At 37.3% G+C, this 20,980-nt stretch overlaps 1 protein-coding gene across 1 annotated transcript in view; it reads right to left on the reverse strand.

Moving 5' to 3' along the window:
- The window catches only part of CUL3 (cullin 3), a 58,630-nt gene that overhangs the window by 16,311 nt on the left and 21,339 nt on the right, over positions 1-20,980 (reverse strand). Inside the window, exons 3-7 of the mRNA XM_030493567.1 lie at positions 15,008-15,121; positions 7,025-7,185; positions 5,398-5,512; positions 3,786-4,014; positions 2,062-2,207 (exon numbers count right to left, since the gene is read on the reverse strand). Coding sequence (XP_030349427.1) covers positions 2,062-2,207; positions 3,786-4,014; positions 5,398-5,512; positions 7,025-7,185; positions 15,008-15,121 — 765 coding nt within the window. The remainder of the gene's footprint in view (positions 1-2,061; positions 2,208-3,785; positions 4,015-5,397; positions 5,513-7,024; positions 7,186-15,007; positions 15,122-20,980) is intronic.

Consider the following 20,980-nt stretch of genomic DNA (forward strand, 5'->3'; position numbering starts at 1 on the left):
TAGACGTAACTAAAACAGCATGGAGGAGGGGGGAATTTCACTTGAGAGTTAAATTTATCATGGATAACAAGTGCCCACAAGAACTGTTCAGCTTAAATGATCTTAAAATCCTCAGCTTCTTAAGGAATTATTTATATGTGGTTACTTAAAGAAGCCATTCAAGAACTACTTAAAGAAGTAGTAATGTTTCTTAGGAACTCACCGTCTCACTTAAAAGGAATGATCTTTAGACAGGCTAATTAATGCATATTAGAAATTTTAAATTCAAAGTAAATCCCACTATCTTTCTGTTAACCAAGGTTAGCTTATGTCTCCCCTCCAGGAGTACACCATCTGAACAACCTGGTGTTAAACAGGAGAAACTGTTAGTACCTTAAATTACAGCAGCACTTCAACATCCTTTCAAATTATTATAAGTTTTAAATCTAATCCCCTGGCAATGTTTTTGCAATCATCTTGACAATTATGCTCAGCATTTAGTGATGTCATGTTGCAGAAGGAGTGCTGGACTTTGATGAAGTTTTCCTTGATGGCATAATGTAGCTTCCTTGTTTGTCTTTTTACTGCTGTTTAAGTCCTTGAAAGATTCAGATGAACACGGCTGAGTGAGTTTTCTCAATTCATAGGTATTTTTCTACTCTCCGATTGTCCCAATGGTAGTAAAGGATAAACCTGTTTGGGGGTTTAGCTGTAATCATGTATCAACCCCTTCCCTAGGGTATCTTCTTGAGATGCTTGGGGTATGTACTAATGGGCCGAGAGGATGAGCTCGGCCAAAGCCCACGCATTATGGCTGTAAGTCTTCTTCAGCTTCATTATGCTATTCGCCTTTGTAGCGGGACAAAGATCGATAGCATCTTTAGAATTAAATTTTTAACTCATTCTCAGTTAAATTTTAATGATACTCCTTCTCCTTTGGCTTCATCAGGATGTAAAAGGAGTGTAAATTACTTCAAAGTAATCCAGACACTTATTTTCCACATCAACTGCCTTTTTTTTTTTTTTTTTTTTAATCATACCTGCACAAAAAGCATGAAAGCCCTTAATCATTAAGCCTAAAAAATTTCAAAGGGTGTTCTCTCTTCTTTTTAACAATCATTGGAGAGGTGATTCTTGTCCAAGCTTGGTAAGAAGTTTGCTTCAGCATTGCCAGAAAATTATTAATCCAATCAAAAATCTTTTTATACTCAAATGGCTTCTTCTAATAGTAACCAGTTGTAGCAAAGTTAAAGGAATAGCGGTAATAGGCATACAGCAGTAAATGTTTCTCATAAAGACCAGACACAAGGATTTCAGCTACACATTTAAAAATAAAAACTTAAAAGTTTAACAAACACATGCTTTCCCACTAAGTACAAAACACCTTCCAGCTATAAAAGCATTTCCTTAAAGCTCAGTGACCTCTAAGGATTTTATGTGCAAATTTAAAACCACCTTCTCCAAGACAATGGGAGAGAAAAGATGACAAACACTCCTGAAGCATATTTTGTGATGTTGGTAAGTTAATGGCACACATCACTTCTAGTGAGAGACAGAGAAGAAGAAAGAACACTTATGTCTTTTAACATGCAAAAGTGTTCTGTTCTCAGGGAGATCGAGAATGAAGCAAGTAATTTGTTTTGATTTATATCACATTCACCTCTCAATTACTCTTGCCATGAATTACCATCATGTGATTTTTGTCTCAAACATCGATAGCTAATGTTCCATAAAATTAAACAAAATGGACACTACAAAGCTATTTGCAAGCAGACGTACAACTCACTTTGGAGGCAAATACCATTTAGGAGAATCCAAGAAGTTCCCAGCAGTTAGATAATTAGCCTGAACATGTTGTTTAATAAAAGCAGTTACCAAAAGCACAAAACCTGAGCATGTACTTTTCAAGCAACTTAATTAAAAAAGGAGTTCTGAACATGTCTGAGAATTCAGAAGCAAAGTTATACACATAGCTTATTAATAAGAATCCCTTTTGAATCAATATTAAGCTTTACTTTATCAATCGTGTAAGTTAACTGTGGGAAAGATAGAAGAAAAAAAAAGGTTAAATAGTTAAACTACCTGAATGTAGTCGACTGGATTCTTTCCTTCTCCCTCTTCAGAAACTAGTGCTTTGCCTTGCTCTCTCAGGTATGAGCTCATGCACTCACACATTGTCTTCAGACCGTTTGGCACACGGCTAAACAACTTGTACATACAAGCAAGGTCTGGAAACAAGGATGAGATATTATGCAGGACACCCTCTGTCTGTTGTACTTCTGTAACTGACTCGTTTCATAGCAAAAGACAGCAATAAAAGTTCAGTCACTTGAGCCACAAGAAGTATCCCGAAACAGCTCAGGCACTAGAATTGTCTTTCCTTCACCCCTGACAACATGCTGACCACAGCAGTCACAAAATTCAACCCAAAGATTGCAATCAATTATTCTAGGTTGTCTGCAGCAAGGAATCTGTTATTGCAGATCCCTAGGCCAGCAAAAGTTGATGCTTGCACTAAAGGATAGCACATTTCAAGCTTCAGTAATATTATGTTTTCCAGTGGTATTCATGAATGTAGCTTCCAAGACTATCACCCCAAAAGTCAAATATTGTATTAAAAGTTGTAACAAAAATCTAAGGTAAAGCAAATAGATGCTTGTTTCTGTATTAAAAGCAAAAACTGGTAAAAATTGGAGTTTAATTCATATTTGTCTTCAAGCCAGCCATATAATTTTACACTACTTTGTTTCATCCATCTAAAATCATGAGAAGTTAGGTTAAACATGGCTTTCCAAAAGAGAATGCATCCTTGTACATTTATGCGAAATCTTATCTTCACAATGCAGCAAGTATTTTCCCTCTAGTATTTAACTAAATCAAACCAAGGTTATAAAAGTTAAACTAATCCCTCTATCTTAAAAATACCCTTCAATATCCTTGTACCCTCAGCCTGAAGGCTATCTTAACTAGATATTAAAGACAAAAAATGTTAAATATAGTATCATCATTTTCCTTTTCAATACAGTAATTCTCTTTTCTTACAGCCAAGAAATTTGCTCACTCTATCACTTTGTAATTGTGAAACTGCTTCAACGAACAAAGGCCACTAATCTAAGCAGCAAGTCTGTTCCCCATTCTCAGGGCTTTAGTGTGAGCACCAGTTTCTAAATATAGATACTACAATCACTCTCTTCATTATGCTGCTTTAGAAACTTATGTTCTATTTTTTTTCCATAGTAACTTTCATTCAGTCATTCTGTCCCACATTAACCTCTATCAGGAAAACCAAATCAAGCCAAGTCCTTCTTTTTCAACCACTTCAATAAGCTGCTTCCTACCCTTTAAAAACAGCCAACTTTTTTCTGCAACAAAGCCCTTTTCCCAAGAATTGGTCCCACAATACTTCCATTAAATAAGTCACCCTAGCACTTTTTAAATAAGTGCTTATGGACCAAAAAACTTTGATGCATTTTGACAGCTACATACTAGAGGAATGAAAGTAATAAAATGGCTCATGGAAAACAAGTAACAAAGACCATTACCATAAATTTGTACTTTTCTTAAGAGATACTTGGCTTACCAAAAAAGTACCTGTGTCTGGTGCTAAACAGGAACAGGTTATACATGTGGGCTGTGTTTTAAGAGCCCTCTAAGTCTCTGAAGTAAGATTCTCCGATGTTTGCAAAACAGAGCCACCAAAGTGTTTTTACAGTTACACAGGAACACAAGTGTTAAGTTTGACTTATCCTAAGTTTACAAGCAATGAGAATTATCGCATTTCTGTCTCACATATGATGTAGTCTTACCTTCTGTCTTCCCATTTTTCAGCATATGAACTAGCCCAGAGTTCTCCATTTCCACTATAGTTTTCATATGCTTCGAAATAAGCTCCCTCTCAACAACTTTCACAATTGGTTCTTCTGTTGATTTATCCAGACAGTGCATCACCCGTTCTATTTCTTCATTAATTCTAGCTTCTACTTTCTTTATATATACAGAAGCACTGTTTTCAGCTAAAAATTTCTGACTTTCCATCTGTGATTAACACAAATTAACACTTTAGACTTTTTTTTAAAGGGAAAAAGGAAATGTGCTAGTTATTTCAGATCAGCCTTTATAAGCAAGTTCAAATCAAACAGCATGTCCAAGAAATGAGATCATCATACCCCCAAGATTTACATATATGCTTAATGCAAAATAAAGGCTCTACTATGCCGTGTTACATACATAGGGGAGTACATGCAATATGAACATAATATTTTTCATAATAAAACAACCTAAGCCAACCTAGTTTCCAGTTACCAACTAGAGTTTTAGCCACATGTCCAAAGAAAACAGAAGGATGGGGAGATGGAAGAGGCAAAAATTCCTTTCAAATACCAGTTTATGGCATATTTATGAGTTGTGACGATCAACAGTTCTCATTCTCATTATTGACAATGCTGAGCACATTATTCCATGTCAAACTGTTTTTATCCATACTGGTCAGCACAGTCTTTCAGAGGAAAGATTTTTTTTTTTAAAGTAGAGCTAAAAAATAAAACTTAAATGAAAGCAATTATGCTCATTACAGAGGGGTTGGACTAGATGACCTTTGAAGGTCTCTTCCAAACTATTCTATGATTTTCTCCATTTTATGTAGCACCAAAGAAAAACAGAATATAATGACTTTTAAATCATTGTGTAACATATGGTTCTGATTTTCAAATAAATCTGGAGATCAGAGGATATGACAGTAGATCCTGCATAAGAATTGGAAGACTGACAAATTACCTTATCTAGATATCTTTTTACATGCTTTTACAATTACTATCAGTTTCCAACAATAGATGAGCATGATTACACACAATCACCATTCAAGTGGCTTTTTTCTCCTAAACTATCTCACAAAAAATCCTCAGGAAATATTTAAAATGCGTTATTCACTGGCTGGTCCACAAACGGACAGCCACTTGGATATATTTATTCCTCAATTCACTTTGTTTTATTACAAAAAGTGAACTCACAAATACAGAAACCATAGAAGAAACAAAGCTTCCTCAAAGGCAGTTTGGCAGGCAGTCTCCCCTCTCCAATCCCAGCCTGAAACAGTTCGAACCTTTCATGCTACTGGTATTTCAAAATGACTGTGGCTGCAATGCAGGGATAGACTAAGTCGCATGAAAGAGCCCAAAGCAGGCATGAGATTAGCATGATGGTTACTTTACATGTTATTGGCACACGTAGGTCAGAACTACATTCAGATTATTGTAATTCTGTAAAATTTGTGTAACTTTGGGAAAAGTTAATTATTTTTTTCTTATTTCACTTAATGGCGATGGACATACTTATAAGCAGCAATTACTTAAAGTACAACCAATCTTCACAATTCCAGGAAGTTTTAACAACATTCCAAACAATATTACAACATTGCTGTACCTGAAAAAATTCTGCAGACATCTCCAAAAACGGAGCCTCAAAGTCTTCCTCATAGACTGACCTTCCTTCAAGACCTAGAATCATTAACATCTGGCAAGCATTTCTTATTGCGCCTCTGCCAAAAAGTAAGTTGTTAACAACTTGAGAAATCTACATGCTTGTAAGACAGAGTACATAGCAGAATAACAACTCAGAATAAAATACAAACTTAAGTCAAATATAATAAGAGAAAGGCCATCCTAAATCTGTCTGATACATGACAGGATTTCAAGAACATTACAGGAACAAGATTGACCGTTTTTGTTCTGAACTAAGAAGCTGACAATATTAAATATTTTAAACATGGGGAAGCAGGTCCCAAGTTCTATTAACTTGGAAAACTATTAAGTATATTTCAATACACAAAAAAATATCAAAAAATACTACTTCAAAGAAAACTGCACACACAGGTTGGAATTGAGCAATTCAAAACAATTGCACAGATGGAAGTTGCTGTGCAAAGTTCGGGGTTTTTGGCTAGTGGTTGTTTTTTGGGGGGTTGGTTCCATCCCCCCCCCCCAACAACCCAAAACACCAACCGACCAAAAAAACCACCACAACACCCCCCCCAAAAAAAAAAAAACCCACCCCGAAAAATACCCCTCAAAAAAAGCCCCACACCACCAAACAAAACCCAAACACCCAACCAAAAAACCCAAACCCCACCACACACACAAAAAGCCAACCCCAAACAAAACACAAAATGAAAATGTATCAAATTAAATATTTGGTTAGGCGTAGAAACACATCAATAAAATGTGAAAACAAAAGAACTGCATCCAGGAAAAAACTCCACTTTCTGGCAGTAGGGGACAATACACAGCTGTTGCCAAGGAGTATTTTTCTCTTCACAAATAGTGTGTTGGGCAATCTCAGTTCCAGAACTGCAGCCAAAGTAGCATGGAGTTTACACATCTCCACACCCAACAGCTGCTCTGAAACTAGAGAAGCACAAGAAAACTTGCAAATTTGAAGTTACTTCAGTTGCAATATCTGCAGCGTGTGGCACAAAACTCCACATCTACTCAACTGGCTGGAGAACACAAGGAACAGATTTAAAAGCTCAGAGATGGAAGTGAACTACCAAAACCAGACGGGTCAAAACATGAGTACGAGAAATATAATAAAAGAAGAAAAAAAAACCCCAACCCAACCTAAAAAACAAACCCACAACAAAACACAAAAGTAATACCAACCTCCCCTCTGCACAAAACACACAAAAAAACAGGTACAAGAAAATTAAACCACCTCTCAATACAGAGGAGATACAAGGTAGCACGAGGTAGAGAACTGTCAAAACTCAGCTTTATAACCAAATGCTCTGGCACAAGGCGGTAATGGACAGATTTAACTAAAGTTTTAATAAAAAACACAAGTATTAAAAAACATATTCACAAGCTTCCCTGTTTACCATTATGCTAAACCTTAATGTACAAAGAAATACGTTATTCCAGATTACAAAAAAATTTTTACTTGTGATCAGGAATGCAACTTTAAGTAATGATTTATTTGTGTATGTTTGTGATTCACTCTTAAAAAATGACAGGCATTATTTACAACAAAAGACAGTCACTTACAAACATCTTACCTGTCTACAACTTCTCCTTTCCTTTCTCTTGCAATCATATCCAGCAGCGTTTGCCGCAGGTGATCCCTAATGCAGCCGTAGCGTACAACTTGATCTCGAAAAATAATCAAGCCCAAATTGTAGACATTCTCCACATTATTTTGTTGCACATACACACGGTCCTACAACGAAGACATAGGAAGAAAATTTTAAATTCGGTACACCCATGCTATTCAAAATTGGAAGAGATTGGTCATATTTCCACTGTGCAGAAATGACCAAATTAATCTTCTCTCCTTTTGCAATAAAAAAAAATTATGAATACCCTCAAAATTCAAAATCAGTCCCATTTTCCAGAACTTCACTTACATAGAAAGTCTACTTTGGTGAAGACTGTACGCAGAGTATTTATGACTAAAGCATGCCAGGACAATCTACAGCCTTGCCACTTTTTAGTTTGTGGGCAGGGGAATCTCCAAACACTGACAAAATTCATGGCACAGCCTGGAAGTATCACAGAATCACAGAATGGTTTGGGTTGGAAGAGACCATCTAGTTCCAACCCCCCTGCCATAAGCAGGGACACCTTCCACTAGACCAGACTGCTCCGAGCCCCATCCAACCTGGCCTTGAACACTGCCAGGGATGAGACAGCCACACCTTCTCTGGGCAACTTGGGCCATTGTCTCACCACCCTCACAGTAAAGAACTTCTTCCTAATGTCTAATCTAAATCTACCCTCTTTCAGTTTAAAGCCATTCCCCCTTTTCCTGTCACTACAGCCCTTGTAAAAAGTCTCTCTCCAGATTTCTTGTTGGCCCCCTTTAAGTTTTGAAAGAGTGTTACAAGGTCTCCCTGGAGACTTCTCTTCGCCAGGCTGAACAAGCCCAGCCCAGCTCTCTCAGCCTCCCTTCATAGGAGAGATGCTCCAGCCCTCTGATCATCTCTGTGGCCTCCTCTGGACTCCTCAAGCAGGTCCACATCCCTCCTGTACTGGAGATCCCAGAGCTGAACGCAGTACTCCAAGTGGGGTGGTTTTACTTATCCACTCAAACCCCTTCCATCCACCCCTTTTTGTTCTTTGAGAAAAATGAATTCACTTGCCCCATTTCCCATGCGTCTTCCTACCACTCCCTTTTAGGCAGACAGTTCCCTCTCAATATTCAGTGAAATTTCCTGAAATAGCATCATTAGATGAGCAAAAGAAAAAGTAAAGCCAAAATGAGAATAGTTACAGTCAAAATGTTTATGGATTGTTATTGCAAAATTGTACATAAGGACTTCTGTTGCACTCCTCCCCCAAAAAATTCACTTTCATTCAACTCAAGCAAGTATCTTGAAACCATCTTATGTTTCCTTAAGATCTCACACATACACACACGCCCCAAAAAAAGAAGAGAAGGCGGAGAAGAATGAATAATTTCTGTGCCTCTATATGGGTTTAAATTCCATCTCCCTATATTATTTAGCGTATAGAAACAATTGAGCTGCTCATCTGCTACCCCTATGCTATCTACATTTAGAAATTGAGACTGGTCCTCAGAAGAGTATTCCAAGTCTGTATCGCCCACAAACCATCATCCAGAATGGACTGAGACACTGCTGAGCAGACACCCTGAGCTTCTTACTGCTACTTGCAGAAATGTTCCAAAAATTGGTCTCCCCTTTTCTATTCCTCTTTCCCAACTCTCTAGAAAAGGAAAATTATTAATAAAGTTAGTAGCAGACAGAACATCAGTGTATTCACTTAATATCCAGTAATGCTGTACCAGGTAAGACCATTTAAAACAACATTAAGAACAGAAAATTTTTTTTACAAACTATTTCTGAGATGAACAATGATTATTTTTTCATTTCTGTCAGGGCATAATCCATCCTTCTAACATAATAGCTTGGGTAATTACTAAAAATACTGCTTTACTACCCTTTAAGCCTCAGGATGATGATATTAGAGAAAGCTAAGGGGTATGTACAACTCACAAATCTGACTGTGATAAGGTTTTCTGAATATTTATACAGCTATAAATGAGAAAAGAAAATCAAATTCTATAAAGGATGAAGGTCAATGTTAGAAATGCAGTATAAGGATAATGTCTGAAATAGAGTATAAAGATTAGCTTCACTAGTTCCATCAATTATCTTAGGTGCTTTACCACACTCAACTGAAGTGTAAAGTTACTCAGACACCTAGGAAACTACACTATGAAAAAAAGAAAAATATGCTCCAGATGGGAAAAAAAAAAAAAATTACAAAGTTTTTATAAATTCTGCAACTGGGGGGGAGGAACCACCACCAAAAAAAAAAAACCAAACCCCTCACCAAAAAACAAAACAACAACAACAACAAAAAAAACCCCAAAAAACAAACCCAAAAAATCCCAGAAGGAACTGACACCACACCCTTAGTACGTTAGCAGCTGAATTTACATGGCAAAATTATTCATATACTAATTATATGCCAGATTGCCAGTTGATGACCAAAGGAAAGCAAAGCACAGAGTTCACAACTGATTTCCTACTCACTCCTTTCAGACAGGCAGCACTTCATTTAAATGAAAAACCAAGCTGGGAACAGGTCAGATATGCCTACTCTGTGGCTCATGAAGCAAGCTCAGTTCTGCCTCAAAGCAAAAAGTTTAGTAATTGGTCTCATGAAGTCAGTTTAGCAATACATAGCAGTCTAGATCTTTGGAATATGTTATCCTATTTTTTCTGTTATATAGAAACAGAGTTATTTATTCTACTCCCTTATTTACACACTTGCACCCAGAACAGAAGCAAAGATGATTCTAAATTAAGACAGGCTTAAAGTATACTTTCAAAGAGATGAAAGAGAAAATTAAAAAGTAGTGTCTAACATACTATATAACTTGAGAAGAATATATATATTATTACCAAAGAATATTCAGGCTTCTGAAGAACAGGCAGCAGGGTACCAAAATGAATCAAAGCCATGACTCCTTTGCATAGCTCCTGTTGCGGCACTGCTAAATGTTGCCACTATGGAATAGTAACTGCACTAGAAACTTGCCTCAATGTAACAGCAATGCCTCTTTAGAAAGCCAGACCACTCTGCAATACCCAAATCAGAGTAGCAGCATTAATGTTTCTGATACTGCCGATTTGCTTAGCCTTGGTAACAAGAGTACTTTTAATGTTTACTGGAAGCTCTCCCAACCTAAAAAAAAAATTAGTCTGAGAGACAGGAAGCTTCATTTGGGAACAGGTTTGACTGACAAGGCTACATACTACCAAACAGCAATCACTTCCTACAGGGAGAAGCAGCAGGTACTTAAACGTAAGAGTAATTCTCAGGAGACAAGGGTGGAGTTTCAGACAGCAATTATTCATGAACTACAATGCTGCTTACACTGCAGAATAATTCTGATCTCAAGTAAAGCAAGTTACCTACTGTTAAGTATTACCATCCACATTTTGCCCATCTCTGCATGGATGCACCTGGATGACATAGCCTTCAGACACCGTTGCTATATATACACACAAGTGCCTTTGATCTTAGTGCTCAAAATAAAAGCAACACTTCTCCCTACTACCTTGTGTGGAAGCCATGAACAGCAAGTCATATGCCCCAAGGTCAAAACTCACATCACAGATCTGTCAGTGACAGCTTAAATCAGGACACTGGCTTTGTGCACTGCACAGACAAGAAGGGAATGCTCTGCCCTCTGCAAAACACACAGCTGTATTCATAAGAGTAATTGTTCACTTCTGACACTGTTTAACTGGCACTACCCACATGCCTATAACGCAGCCAGGGGTGTGACTGCTGTGCTTGCATACCTGAAACTGCTTTAAATTTAGCAAGTACAAATAGTAAAGAAGGGACACCGCAGAACCCAGTTTAGCGCAGTTTCCCCAAGACATTCCAAGAATACTCACACTTATGTAGCTTGAAGAAAAGACCAAACAACTGCACCTCCACTGCTCCTGTTACATACAGTAGCTAAATAAAAACTACTGTAGGTACACTTACCTATGCTGCAGCCAAAAGCGAGACTGAATTTCAGATATGCCCAAGTGCAGTACATTACTTCACTACTTCAACATGTCATAATACATGATTTGACTCACTGAAGACGCTACTTAGGACATGACTTCACTGCTTTGGTACCTCACTGCTTGCTGCAAACAGTGCCCTGAATTTACACAGACTACTACATCTATTCTAGCACTGATTACTGTAGCCTTAAATATGTAAAGCAAAGGGAGGAGAGCTAGTGCACATACACTACAAAATACAGTGGAACCATGTAAACTTCAAATTTAATTGTGGAAACTGGAATGTCTCAAGAAAGTTGGATTTGGGTTTATTGTGCAATTCAAGGTTGCAAAACCTCACAGTAGAACTGCAACAGACCTGAAACCAAGCAGACTTTTACCAGACAGTAACCATGACACAAGAGACAAGGTAATACACTTAAAAATGCAACTACAGGGCAAGTTTTACAAGTGTCTTGCAGGAGATGTGCATGTAAAACAAAATCCTGCCACAAACCTCTGATAGCACGTATCATAACGATGCACAAACCCCAATGTACAAAATATACACCTTTCCAAAAAAGATCTATTTGAACTAGTTTTAATTTTGAAGTGGCAAAATTAAACAGAGGGGAGATTAAGTTAGAAAGGTATTTGTTTTGACTTAGATCATATAGGAGCTAATGGGTGAAAAAAACATACATGGCATTAAATCAGATATAGTTTAAAATGTACAATCACTAGGCTGAAGAATGTAAGAGAGTAATATCAGAATTAAAGAGGATGTCAAATGTTCACTGGTATCAGACTGCGGCTTGTTGGGTACCAAGAAGTACACTTCCTGAAACTGATGAGTAAGTAATTGGGACAGCCTACAGAGTAAGAGGAGAAGGACTAGGTTATCCTTTCTTTATAAACATATTATATAATTGAATATACTTCTGATGGAATACAAGCATATCAACTAACAATGCCTGGTGAGTGAGCTTACAGTGTTTGGTTTTCTTGAGATAAAATATTTTAAATGCAAATTATATTAGCTGTGCTTGAATAAGAAAAGTATAAACAATGTCTGACAAGCATATCACTATAAAACTACATCTGATTCAGACTCAAAGTAATAAAAAAAGAACAAGCTATTCCTTATTTTATAAAGTTCTTGAGAATTGTTTCTTTGAAGAGCAGTTGGGTCTCATCTTTGACAGATGTTCCTTGCTTTATAACTTTTGACACTAGCAGCTTTTTCCAGCTTTTTGAATGAACACATACTCAAGACTAGAAGTTTCCTGCTCTTAGTCTCTTTCCAATGAGCAGAATCACCTTTGACTCAACAGGATACCCCAGTGACAAAGGTGAAACTGCAAATCTTTGAGACTAGTCTCACTTTAAACCATAGCTTATACTTTAATCTGTAAACAGAGCACGTATCTTCTAATGACAATTTGTATTATGCACTCCAAGTCAAAGAGGGAGACTGCCCATTCTATCAGTTCCTCGCATTAGACAGTTCTATCTAATAAAGATCCAACTTATAATCATAAAACCCATCTGTTCAGCCTGGAGAAGAGAAGGCTGCGTGGTGACCTCATAGCAGCCTTCCAGTATCTGAAGGGGGTCTACAAGGATGCTGGGGAGGGACTCTTCACTAGGGACTGTAGTGGTAGGACAAGGGGTAATGGCTTCAAACTTAAACAGGGGAAGTTTAGACTAGATATAAGGAAGAAGTTCTTTACAGTGAGGGTGGTGAAGCACTGGGATGGGTTGCCCAGGGAGGTTGTGGATGCTCCATCCCTGGCGGTGTTCAAGGCCAGGTTGGACAGAGCCTTGAGCCACGTGGTTTAGGGCAAGGTGTCCCTGCCCATGGCAGGGGGGTTGGAACTAGATGATCTTAAGGTCCTTTCCAACCCTTACGATTCTATGATTCTATATTATAAGTGTTTAACAGACATCAGTGGTCCTAGAGTTTAACAAGTTTATATAAGCACTTTGAAAGAAAAATGTGTTATATTTTTACTGTTACACTATACATTTTATTGTAGATGTGTCTTTTCTGTTTCTTTGGGTCTCATTTTGGTACAAGGAAAAAAAGTCTACAAGATGCAAATAATTAGTCAAGTGGAGGCCTCAACTGCACACCCACTTAAAATCATTAGGAACTGTCAAACAGCACATGAAAGACTATATATTCAAGTTTTTGTTTATTATTCTGTTCTGAATCTAAATTGTAACACAGTGAAGTCCAATTTGCACTTGTAGGAATGCTGCAGGTCTCTGTCTTTTGGAGTTTTGATGGAAAAAAAGAGAAGCCTGTCCTAACTGCGCTCCCAAGCTTCAAACAAAAGTCAAGACATTGCTCTCCTGAACACAAAAAATACTTAGGAGATAGCTCTCCTCTCCCCCCCAAAAGCGCTAACTGAAGCATGCAACCCTTCGCCAAAGGGAAGGCTTGGTCCTCAATATTTTGGTCAATACACAAAAAACCCCAAATAAAACAGGAACAGCTGATAAGACAGCTTTCCCTGACCCTGTTTGAGGGATAAAAGATTTATTGAGTTCAAGAGCAACAGATAACATTGTTTTATCCTCTCTGACCACCTACATACCTTGGAGCATCCAGCACCTCCTGTACTGAAATAATACATAGTATATGACTAAAACACATCAGCTACTCCCCTAGAAAGCTCTGAATTCCATCTTCTAATGTTTCTGGAAATTCATCACTAGCTTTGGTGAACATTATTCTGTTAGCTACTCTTGAATTTGCCCAGATGCAGCTAGCAGCAATTGATTTGTATTTGTCCTTTACAGACATATTAGGGATTCCAGGATTTCTCATAGTGAAAATTGTACATCTTCAAAATAAAACTCTCTCAATCTTTTTTTTGGCAAGATAAGATACACAGATCACTAAGTGTCACTGAAGGCATGTTATCCACTCCTCTATCTTCAGATATGTGTTCTTTTCCCAATTTAAAAAAAACCACCCAACCAACCAAAACACAACACCCAAACAAAATCACTCCTCCCTCGAAAAAACCCACCAAAAACAAACCAACAAAACCAAACCCCACAACACAAAAGCCAGTAAATCCATTAAAAAAAAAATAAAAAAAATTAAGCTATGTGGCTTCAACAATTACTCCAAATTCTTCAGCTTTTAGCAGCTTTTTACCAAGCAGGATTTCACAGCTAATACAAAACAGGTTCGATTTCACAGCATGAGAACTTTAAGAGCTACAAGATCTTAACTCCAGTTGTTCAGCAGATAAGAGTACAATCTCAGTTCATCATCTTTTTTTAATAAATAAAAAGAAAGCGTTATCTGACCTCCACTGTCTTAATACTGCACAAAGTGCTATCTTCAGTATGACACTTTGGAAAACAAGATTTTACATAAACCAAACCACAGTATTTCAACACATCTTTCTTTTCCTTCCTGAAGGTAAAGCCTTTGGCTAGAAGCTATGCAAAAATACACTCTCCTGCACCCTCCAAGCATGCCCACCATTCTGGAAATTTAAACGTATACCAACTACCTAAAGCATAACACAATCCAGACACAAATATTCAAGGCCCTCTCTCTTGAAAAAAGGCCTTTTCCATGAGCTACCAAGTAAGGAATGCTTTTCTTTTTTCTTTTAGAATTACAAACTAAGTACATTGCTTAATATTGTACCCAAGCTCACCACATGCAAACAACATCTATAATCTGTCAGAATGGGTCCAACATTTTTTAAGAATTGTGAATTTCAACCACTTTTCAGATGTGTTTTTCAAGTGATAATGAGGTAACCTGAAAGAAGAATCCAATTATAATTTATCAGACACCTGTAATAGTCTTGTATGAACACAGCAAATTCAAAACAAGGAACAGACAGCAGTCTTGGGAACAAGACTGGTAAGGATGCCTTGTTTTTTGTTTTACTCCTGCAGCTCATTTGTCCACATTTGACAAGAGACAATTCACTGCATCAATTTAAAGGTGCGAAAAAGCAGAATACCTACCATATACATCAGAATGTCTCTAATCATCACCATTGCTGTTTGATGATCATTCCATGCTTGGTTTAGTGTTTGTAGAAAGTTGTTATTCAAGGAGTTTAAAACATCTTCTCGCACCTGAAGCAAAAACAAGTAGTACATTGTCATAAACCCAAGTCAGTTTCTCCTGCATCGTTTGTATTTCAACAAGCTTTGCTTGACAGAAAAAAAAATCTTGCTCCTCTATGAACTTGAATATTCCAAACAAGTTCTTGCATTTCCTGGAGGCTGACCATCCCTACCTTGTACTTCACTTCCGTGGAAAAATAAGACTTCACACAAAGAAGAAAAACAGGCTCGAAACAAGAGCAACAAAATAAACATGGATATTACGTTTCAAAGGAATACCTGAAATCTCTAATGTTAAAAATACTTTCTACAACTTCTCAAATGTTTCATTTCCTGTGCTATAGTGTTTCCACTAATGTTAACTTTACTATCACAAATAATCTCAGAATATGGGATAGTACCACTGAGTGTCACAGACAGGAACAAGTACAGGTGGAAAACTGGCCATGATGACATTTAGAAAGACATGCTAAAACAGCATAAAGTTACAGCAAACAACAGTTCTGAAAGGAAATAATCACTTGGTAAAGACCAGACTCTTACACTAATAGTCCATAATTGCCAACAAGCAGACTCCAGACTACAAAAGGAAGTCATCACTGTTTTTACGAATGTGTATGCTAGTTGATTCATTCGTCCCATCAATTTCAGGCTTTATGTCTTTTTGACACTGCTACTCCCTACTCATAAAAAAAGAGAACATCCAGTTCCATATTTTGATTTTCACGCAGTAGGCACATACTACAGTGCTCAAGGTTCAAACTCACGTAGAAGAAACCTGAGGGAATGTAAAAACATCACTGCAGAGTTAAAGTGTGTCAATTGACTTCTGACATAACCTGCAGAATACATCCTGCCTTTTTTGTAACTGAATAGAACATTTTCACATTTATAGATTTGCATTTATACTTGTGTGATAGTGTAAATTTCAGTATAGAGCATTCAAACAGCAAAACAAAACACACATGACAAGCAGCCACATGCAAGCTGCACCAACATCAGACACAACCACCAGACAGACTTCATTCTGTCATTTAAGTTTTACAATGTTATTAGGCAAAACCAACATAACGAAAAATTCAGTCTGCCACACTACTATATATACTCCATAAACTTAGATGAACCAGAAACATAACATGGCATATCATACAAACACAATGGTCTCCTCTGGAGAAGCTGTGGAAACCTATTCCTGGAATATTCACCTTTTTATTGAATCTAGGTAATACACCTATGTTTGTAGGTTGTTCAAAGCTTTCCAAAATCTTCAAACATCTACTCCCCAGACCTGAGCAAGGTCCCTCCTCCTTGCTTTTGGAAAACAGTATGAAGTTGTAAGTCACAGCACCACTTAGCTGCCCCACTCTTTACGATAGTGATTATCATTTACCCTTTGGTCTCCCAAAGCTGTGCTCTGTTGTCATCCAACCTATGTAGGTTTCAGCTAAAATGTAAATATGCATAAAAAACTTCAGCAGCTGTGCTTGTAAAGGGTGTGCAGAATCTTCCAGAAGAGAAACAAACATGGCATGGTTGCTTTCACATCTTTAGTCAATATGGAAAAAACACTGGAAACATTATTTGGTAGATCACCCACGCTGCTACAATTTACCAAAACAAAACTAAAAGCCTGAGTAGTTTACAAGCACAGATAACCAGGGTAGGGATTTTTTTAAACACAGAGGCAGCATGCCTTTGTAACACATCCATCACAATAACCCTACTAGACCAGCCAGTGCCAAATCACATACCAAATTGCAGCAAAAGGGTGTGCTTGCCATCAGGCAGCAATGACTACAAGCTTCCAAATAGAGGAACGCCAAGACCTGTGCCCCCTCTGCTCCATATAGTATGCCATGTGGCTCTATGGAAATGTATATTAAATCCAGGAATGGGTGCTGTACAACAAAATTACGCTAAAAGTCTCTCTGTGAAGTTTCTCAACGACATTCTCCTACATTTACTTTAAGCTGCAGATAGGTTTGGGAAGCTGTTCCTTCGGTTGCTAAAAAAGTCAACCAAATTATTGCTTACAACAGCTGTGTAGTTACTGAGCACTGAACACGTTCCTTGTATGGTCTGTGAATCAAGCAATATCACAGGAAAACTAGTATAACGCATAAAACATCTTAGCCATGCAAAGATGCAGAGTCAAACCCCTCTGGTGGAATAAATGACCTGTAATAAAAACCCCTGGATATTCATATTCTTCTATAGAGAAGGAAGCCCTTCCTTCAGAGACAGAGCTGCTCTTTGAAAGCCCTAAAAAATTTGAATCTCAGATTTTTATCAGCAGAGTGCTACTTTCAATCAGCTGAGCTTGTAGTGATTTCTATGACAATCTTTGCAGTTACACAGTAAACCGGCAGGCACATCCAGTTTTAAAAGGACTGTCCACATACAGTCTCAAAAATAAATTAGCAACTTCATAATCTACATAAGGTCATCTTATATTTGCAAGGATGAAATTTTGTATACAACTTCAGGCTCAATTCTTAAGGAAATATAGCACACTCCCCCGCCAATCTCTTAAGAATTGGCATAAGCTTTCAATACCTTTAAATAACTCTCTACTAAATGTACACAAAGCAGACTTATGGCCTAGTATTTTCTCTCTTACAGTGCCTGGCCTGACACAGAAACACAAATAGTTCAATTATGTAATTTCTACTACTGTAAGGACAGCCAGAACCTCCTGTGTGCAGCAGCAGGATAGAACAGCACTTGCTGAATCAAGGCCTCAAGGTCTCAGAACTTCTATTAACGGAGTTTCTTCATCTTCTACAAAAGTCCAAGCAGTGCAAAAGATAGTATTCTAAAATCTTACAGTCCCAACAGATTAACTTTACCAGAAACATCTGTTCACCCCTGTAGCTGCTATCCTTTTGCTGAAAGGAAAAAAACCAACAACAAACCAACCAACCACAACTGAAGAATATTGATGATTCTGAATTGCATTCCCTATCTGGCAATTCCCTTGCATCCTTTTGCCCTCCATAAAATTGCAGACTTGCACAAGACCATCTTAAAACATCATTAAGGAAAAATAAACTCAGATAACACTTCATACACTGTCAATCAGGCTTACAGTAGGCTGTAATGCTCACTAATCAATCTGTCTCCTACACAACTCCTCATGCCATTCCTCCCTATTTCATAGATATCATTTCAAACTCTACAGGGAGTTTGAAATTACTTCCTATCTTCTCTCTCCCCTTCCTTTTGCAACAGCATCGTAGCAAATTTTAAAGCTTGCCAAGGATTCTAGACATAACTTTTTAAGCCCCAGAGCAGACACACTTTCTTCACCCTAAACCTTCTGCACCAGTACAATTCCTTCTGTACTTAACGACTGGCTCCATACCCTCCTTACCAAAGGCTTTCTTGCATGCCTGCCTTCATTACTACTCTGAAATTGCATGCACTGTTGCTACCGAACTCTACCAGCTGCAAAGACCACCATGTTGTAATGCATTCTGGCATGCCAGCCACAGAAATTAACAGAAATGTTCAGTAATATCAAGAAGTCTTACAAAGTATGAGAACATCCCAAGCATCTCTGCCTTTTCAGTAATGCTCTAGGACCTCCTCAAACCAGCACATTTCAGTTCGTTTAAATTTAGAAGAGTCTTTTACACCTCAATGTGACACACACACTGCACAGAAAAAACAACCAAACTGTACTGGGCTTGGCCAACAAACCAATCAATTCCTTTGTCTTACACACACAGAATGCGTATGATACGTTGCATGTCATGGGTTTAGATTTCACTAGACTATGAAGTGTTTGTAAAAACTAAGGGAACTTTAAAAATATTATCCTGTAAACTTTTTAACTTCAAGATTTTTTTATTCCAACATGAGTGATGTTGCTTATCATCAAGTGGTTTAGAGAGCTGTAAACTAAGCTTTGTGTGTTTATTTTTTTTAAAACACTTTTACAACATTTGAGAGAAGAAGTAAGACGAGGCTTAAGAAACGTGAAGGTACAAGACTGCCAAAGGACAAGAAGGGGAGAAATCAACAAAGCACCAAATACACAAGAGTTAAATGCCTAAATTAAGATGAAAAGTTGGTTTCAGTACTTCTTATTCCACACTAACTTAAAATTCAATTCTACATGTACTGTACTTTAATAATGATGTAAAAACACAGGCAAAGACAAGTTTTAGCTTGTCCTTACCCTGTAGAAAAGCCAAGGTAGTTCAAGACAGCTGACTCCTGTCAATGATGTGCAGTGAACTACTTGGCTTACTACTGCCTTCATCAAGCAGCCAGAACCTGGTGACCGCAACTACAAGCCATTAGGGTCTGCATGTTCAAAACCAAGCATACTTTATAGTAACTTGCTCGTGTGCTTGTACCTTGTACAGATCACGCTGGCAGCTATCATTTTACATTAAACAGGCTATAAAGACAATAAACAGTATTATGTTTTCTCGTTGAGAAGTTAAATAATTTTCTTCTTTAAAGTGTTTGGTTTCTTTCCAATAAAGATGCTGAGCAAGCACAACTTTCATCTAGCAATTAAATAAGCATATCTTTTAACTGTGCCACACCAAAAATAAAAATTTACTTTCCAAGCTTGAAAACTATTTGTAAAAATATCTGAACAAATACATTGCCTCTACACAGTCCTTTACACTACATTTACTCTTAATTAACCAGCATGACTGAATTACTACAGGCATGTAACTTTTTTGTACGATGATAACCAGCAGCTGTGGACAGTAAATTACAATTATGTTTCAAGGATTCTAGCAATTCAAAATTCGGGTTTGGCTCCTCAGATGCACTTCCTGAACTGAGTGTAATCCTTTACTAAAATCTATTCATGTTGCACATTTCATTTTGATAAAAGTTAACAGATTTCATGAACGACACTTCAGTTGGCAAAATCCCGCTCTTCTAAACTCTAGCATCCACCATTGATTCTCTGAATTGAAGTTTACAAAGACTTGTGATGAGAGCATTTATTATTAATTAGCTACTTAACATTTAACAGAGAACTGCTCTTGCAAAGAGACACTGAAAAGTCAAGATTCCTCTAAATCTTCTGTTACATAAGTGCAAGGTTAAACAAAAAGTTTTTCTCTCTTACAAGTACTAATGGCACAATCATAAGATGCTGTTATTGAACTGATCCTATTTCTTAATAAACAATGCACTATTTTTTCCATACTTTCCTCACTTTCTTTAAGCAAACCACCAAAAGAAGGAGTAGCTTTGAGCCTACAGAAGTCCTCTATTTTTCAGAACTTTCTGACAGAGATAGATTTTTATTTTTTTTAATCTTTTCCTGGAATTATTTCATTTATAGGTTGGCATCATCAGACACCTGAATAAATTAACCTTTTAAGCTTTACAGCATTTTACTACTAAAATTCAGTAGTTAGCCTTTTTATTTAGAAAACCAACTTCTGATCATCTGTTTTATGTTACCTATACACATAGATATAATTTGATTAATCATATTAAAAATCAGAAAACTAGATGACTAGAGAAGATGCTCCGGGTTTTTTGAAGCATCAGATACAATAGCATTAAAGTGTCAGAAAGGCATTTTTTCCTACACTGGTACCTGTGCAACCCTCTCAGCCAGTGCAATGACACAACAAACTCAAAGGATCTTCTGGTCTTTCGTCAGTTTGCTCGCATCAGCCCTTCAGAATAACTAGTTTTGCACATGGGATAGTAGAATAGCTAAGAACAAAGATAAGAAGCTTTCCTCAAATTAAACTAGGATAAACTTAAAGCCTAGGAAGAACAAAAGGTTAGTGTCATGATTAAGTATAGACTTTAAACATAGGCATATACAAGAACAAGACACAAAAAGCCTCATCCATTTGCCACATTTTATATGAATAG

The sequence above is a fragment of the Strigops habroptila genome, chromosome 8, assembly GCF_004027225.2.
Source record: "Strigops habroptila isolate Jane chromosome 8, bStrHab1.2.pri, whole genome shotgun sequence".
Taxonomy (NCBI): domain Eukaryota; kingdom Metazoa; phylum Chordata; class Aves; order Psittaciformes; family Psittacidae; genus Strigops; species Strigops habroptila.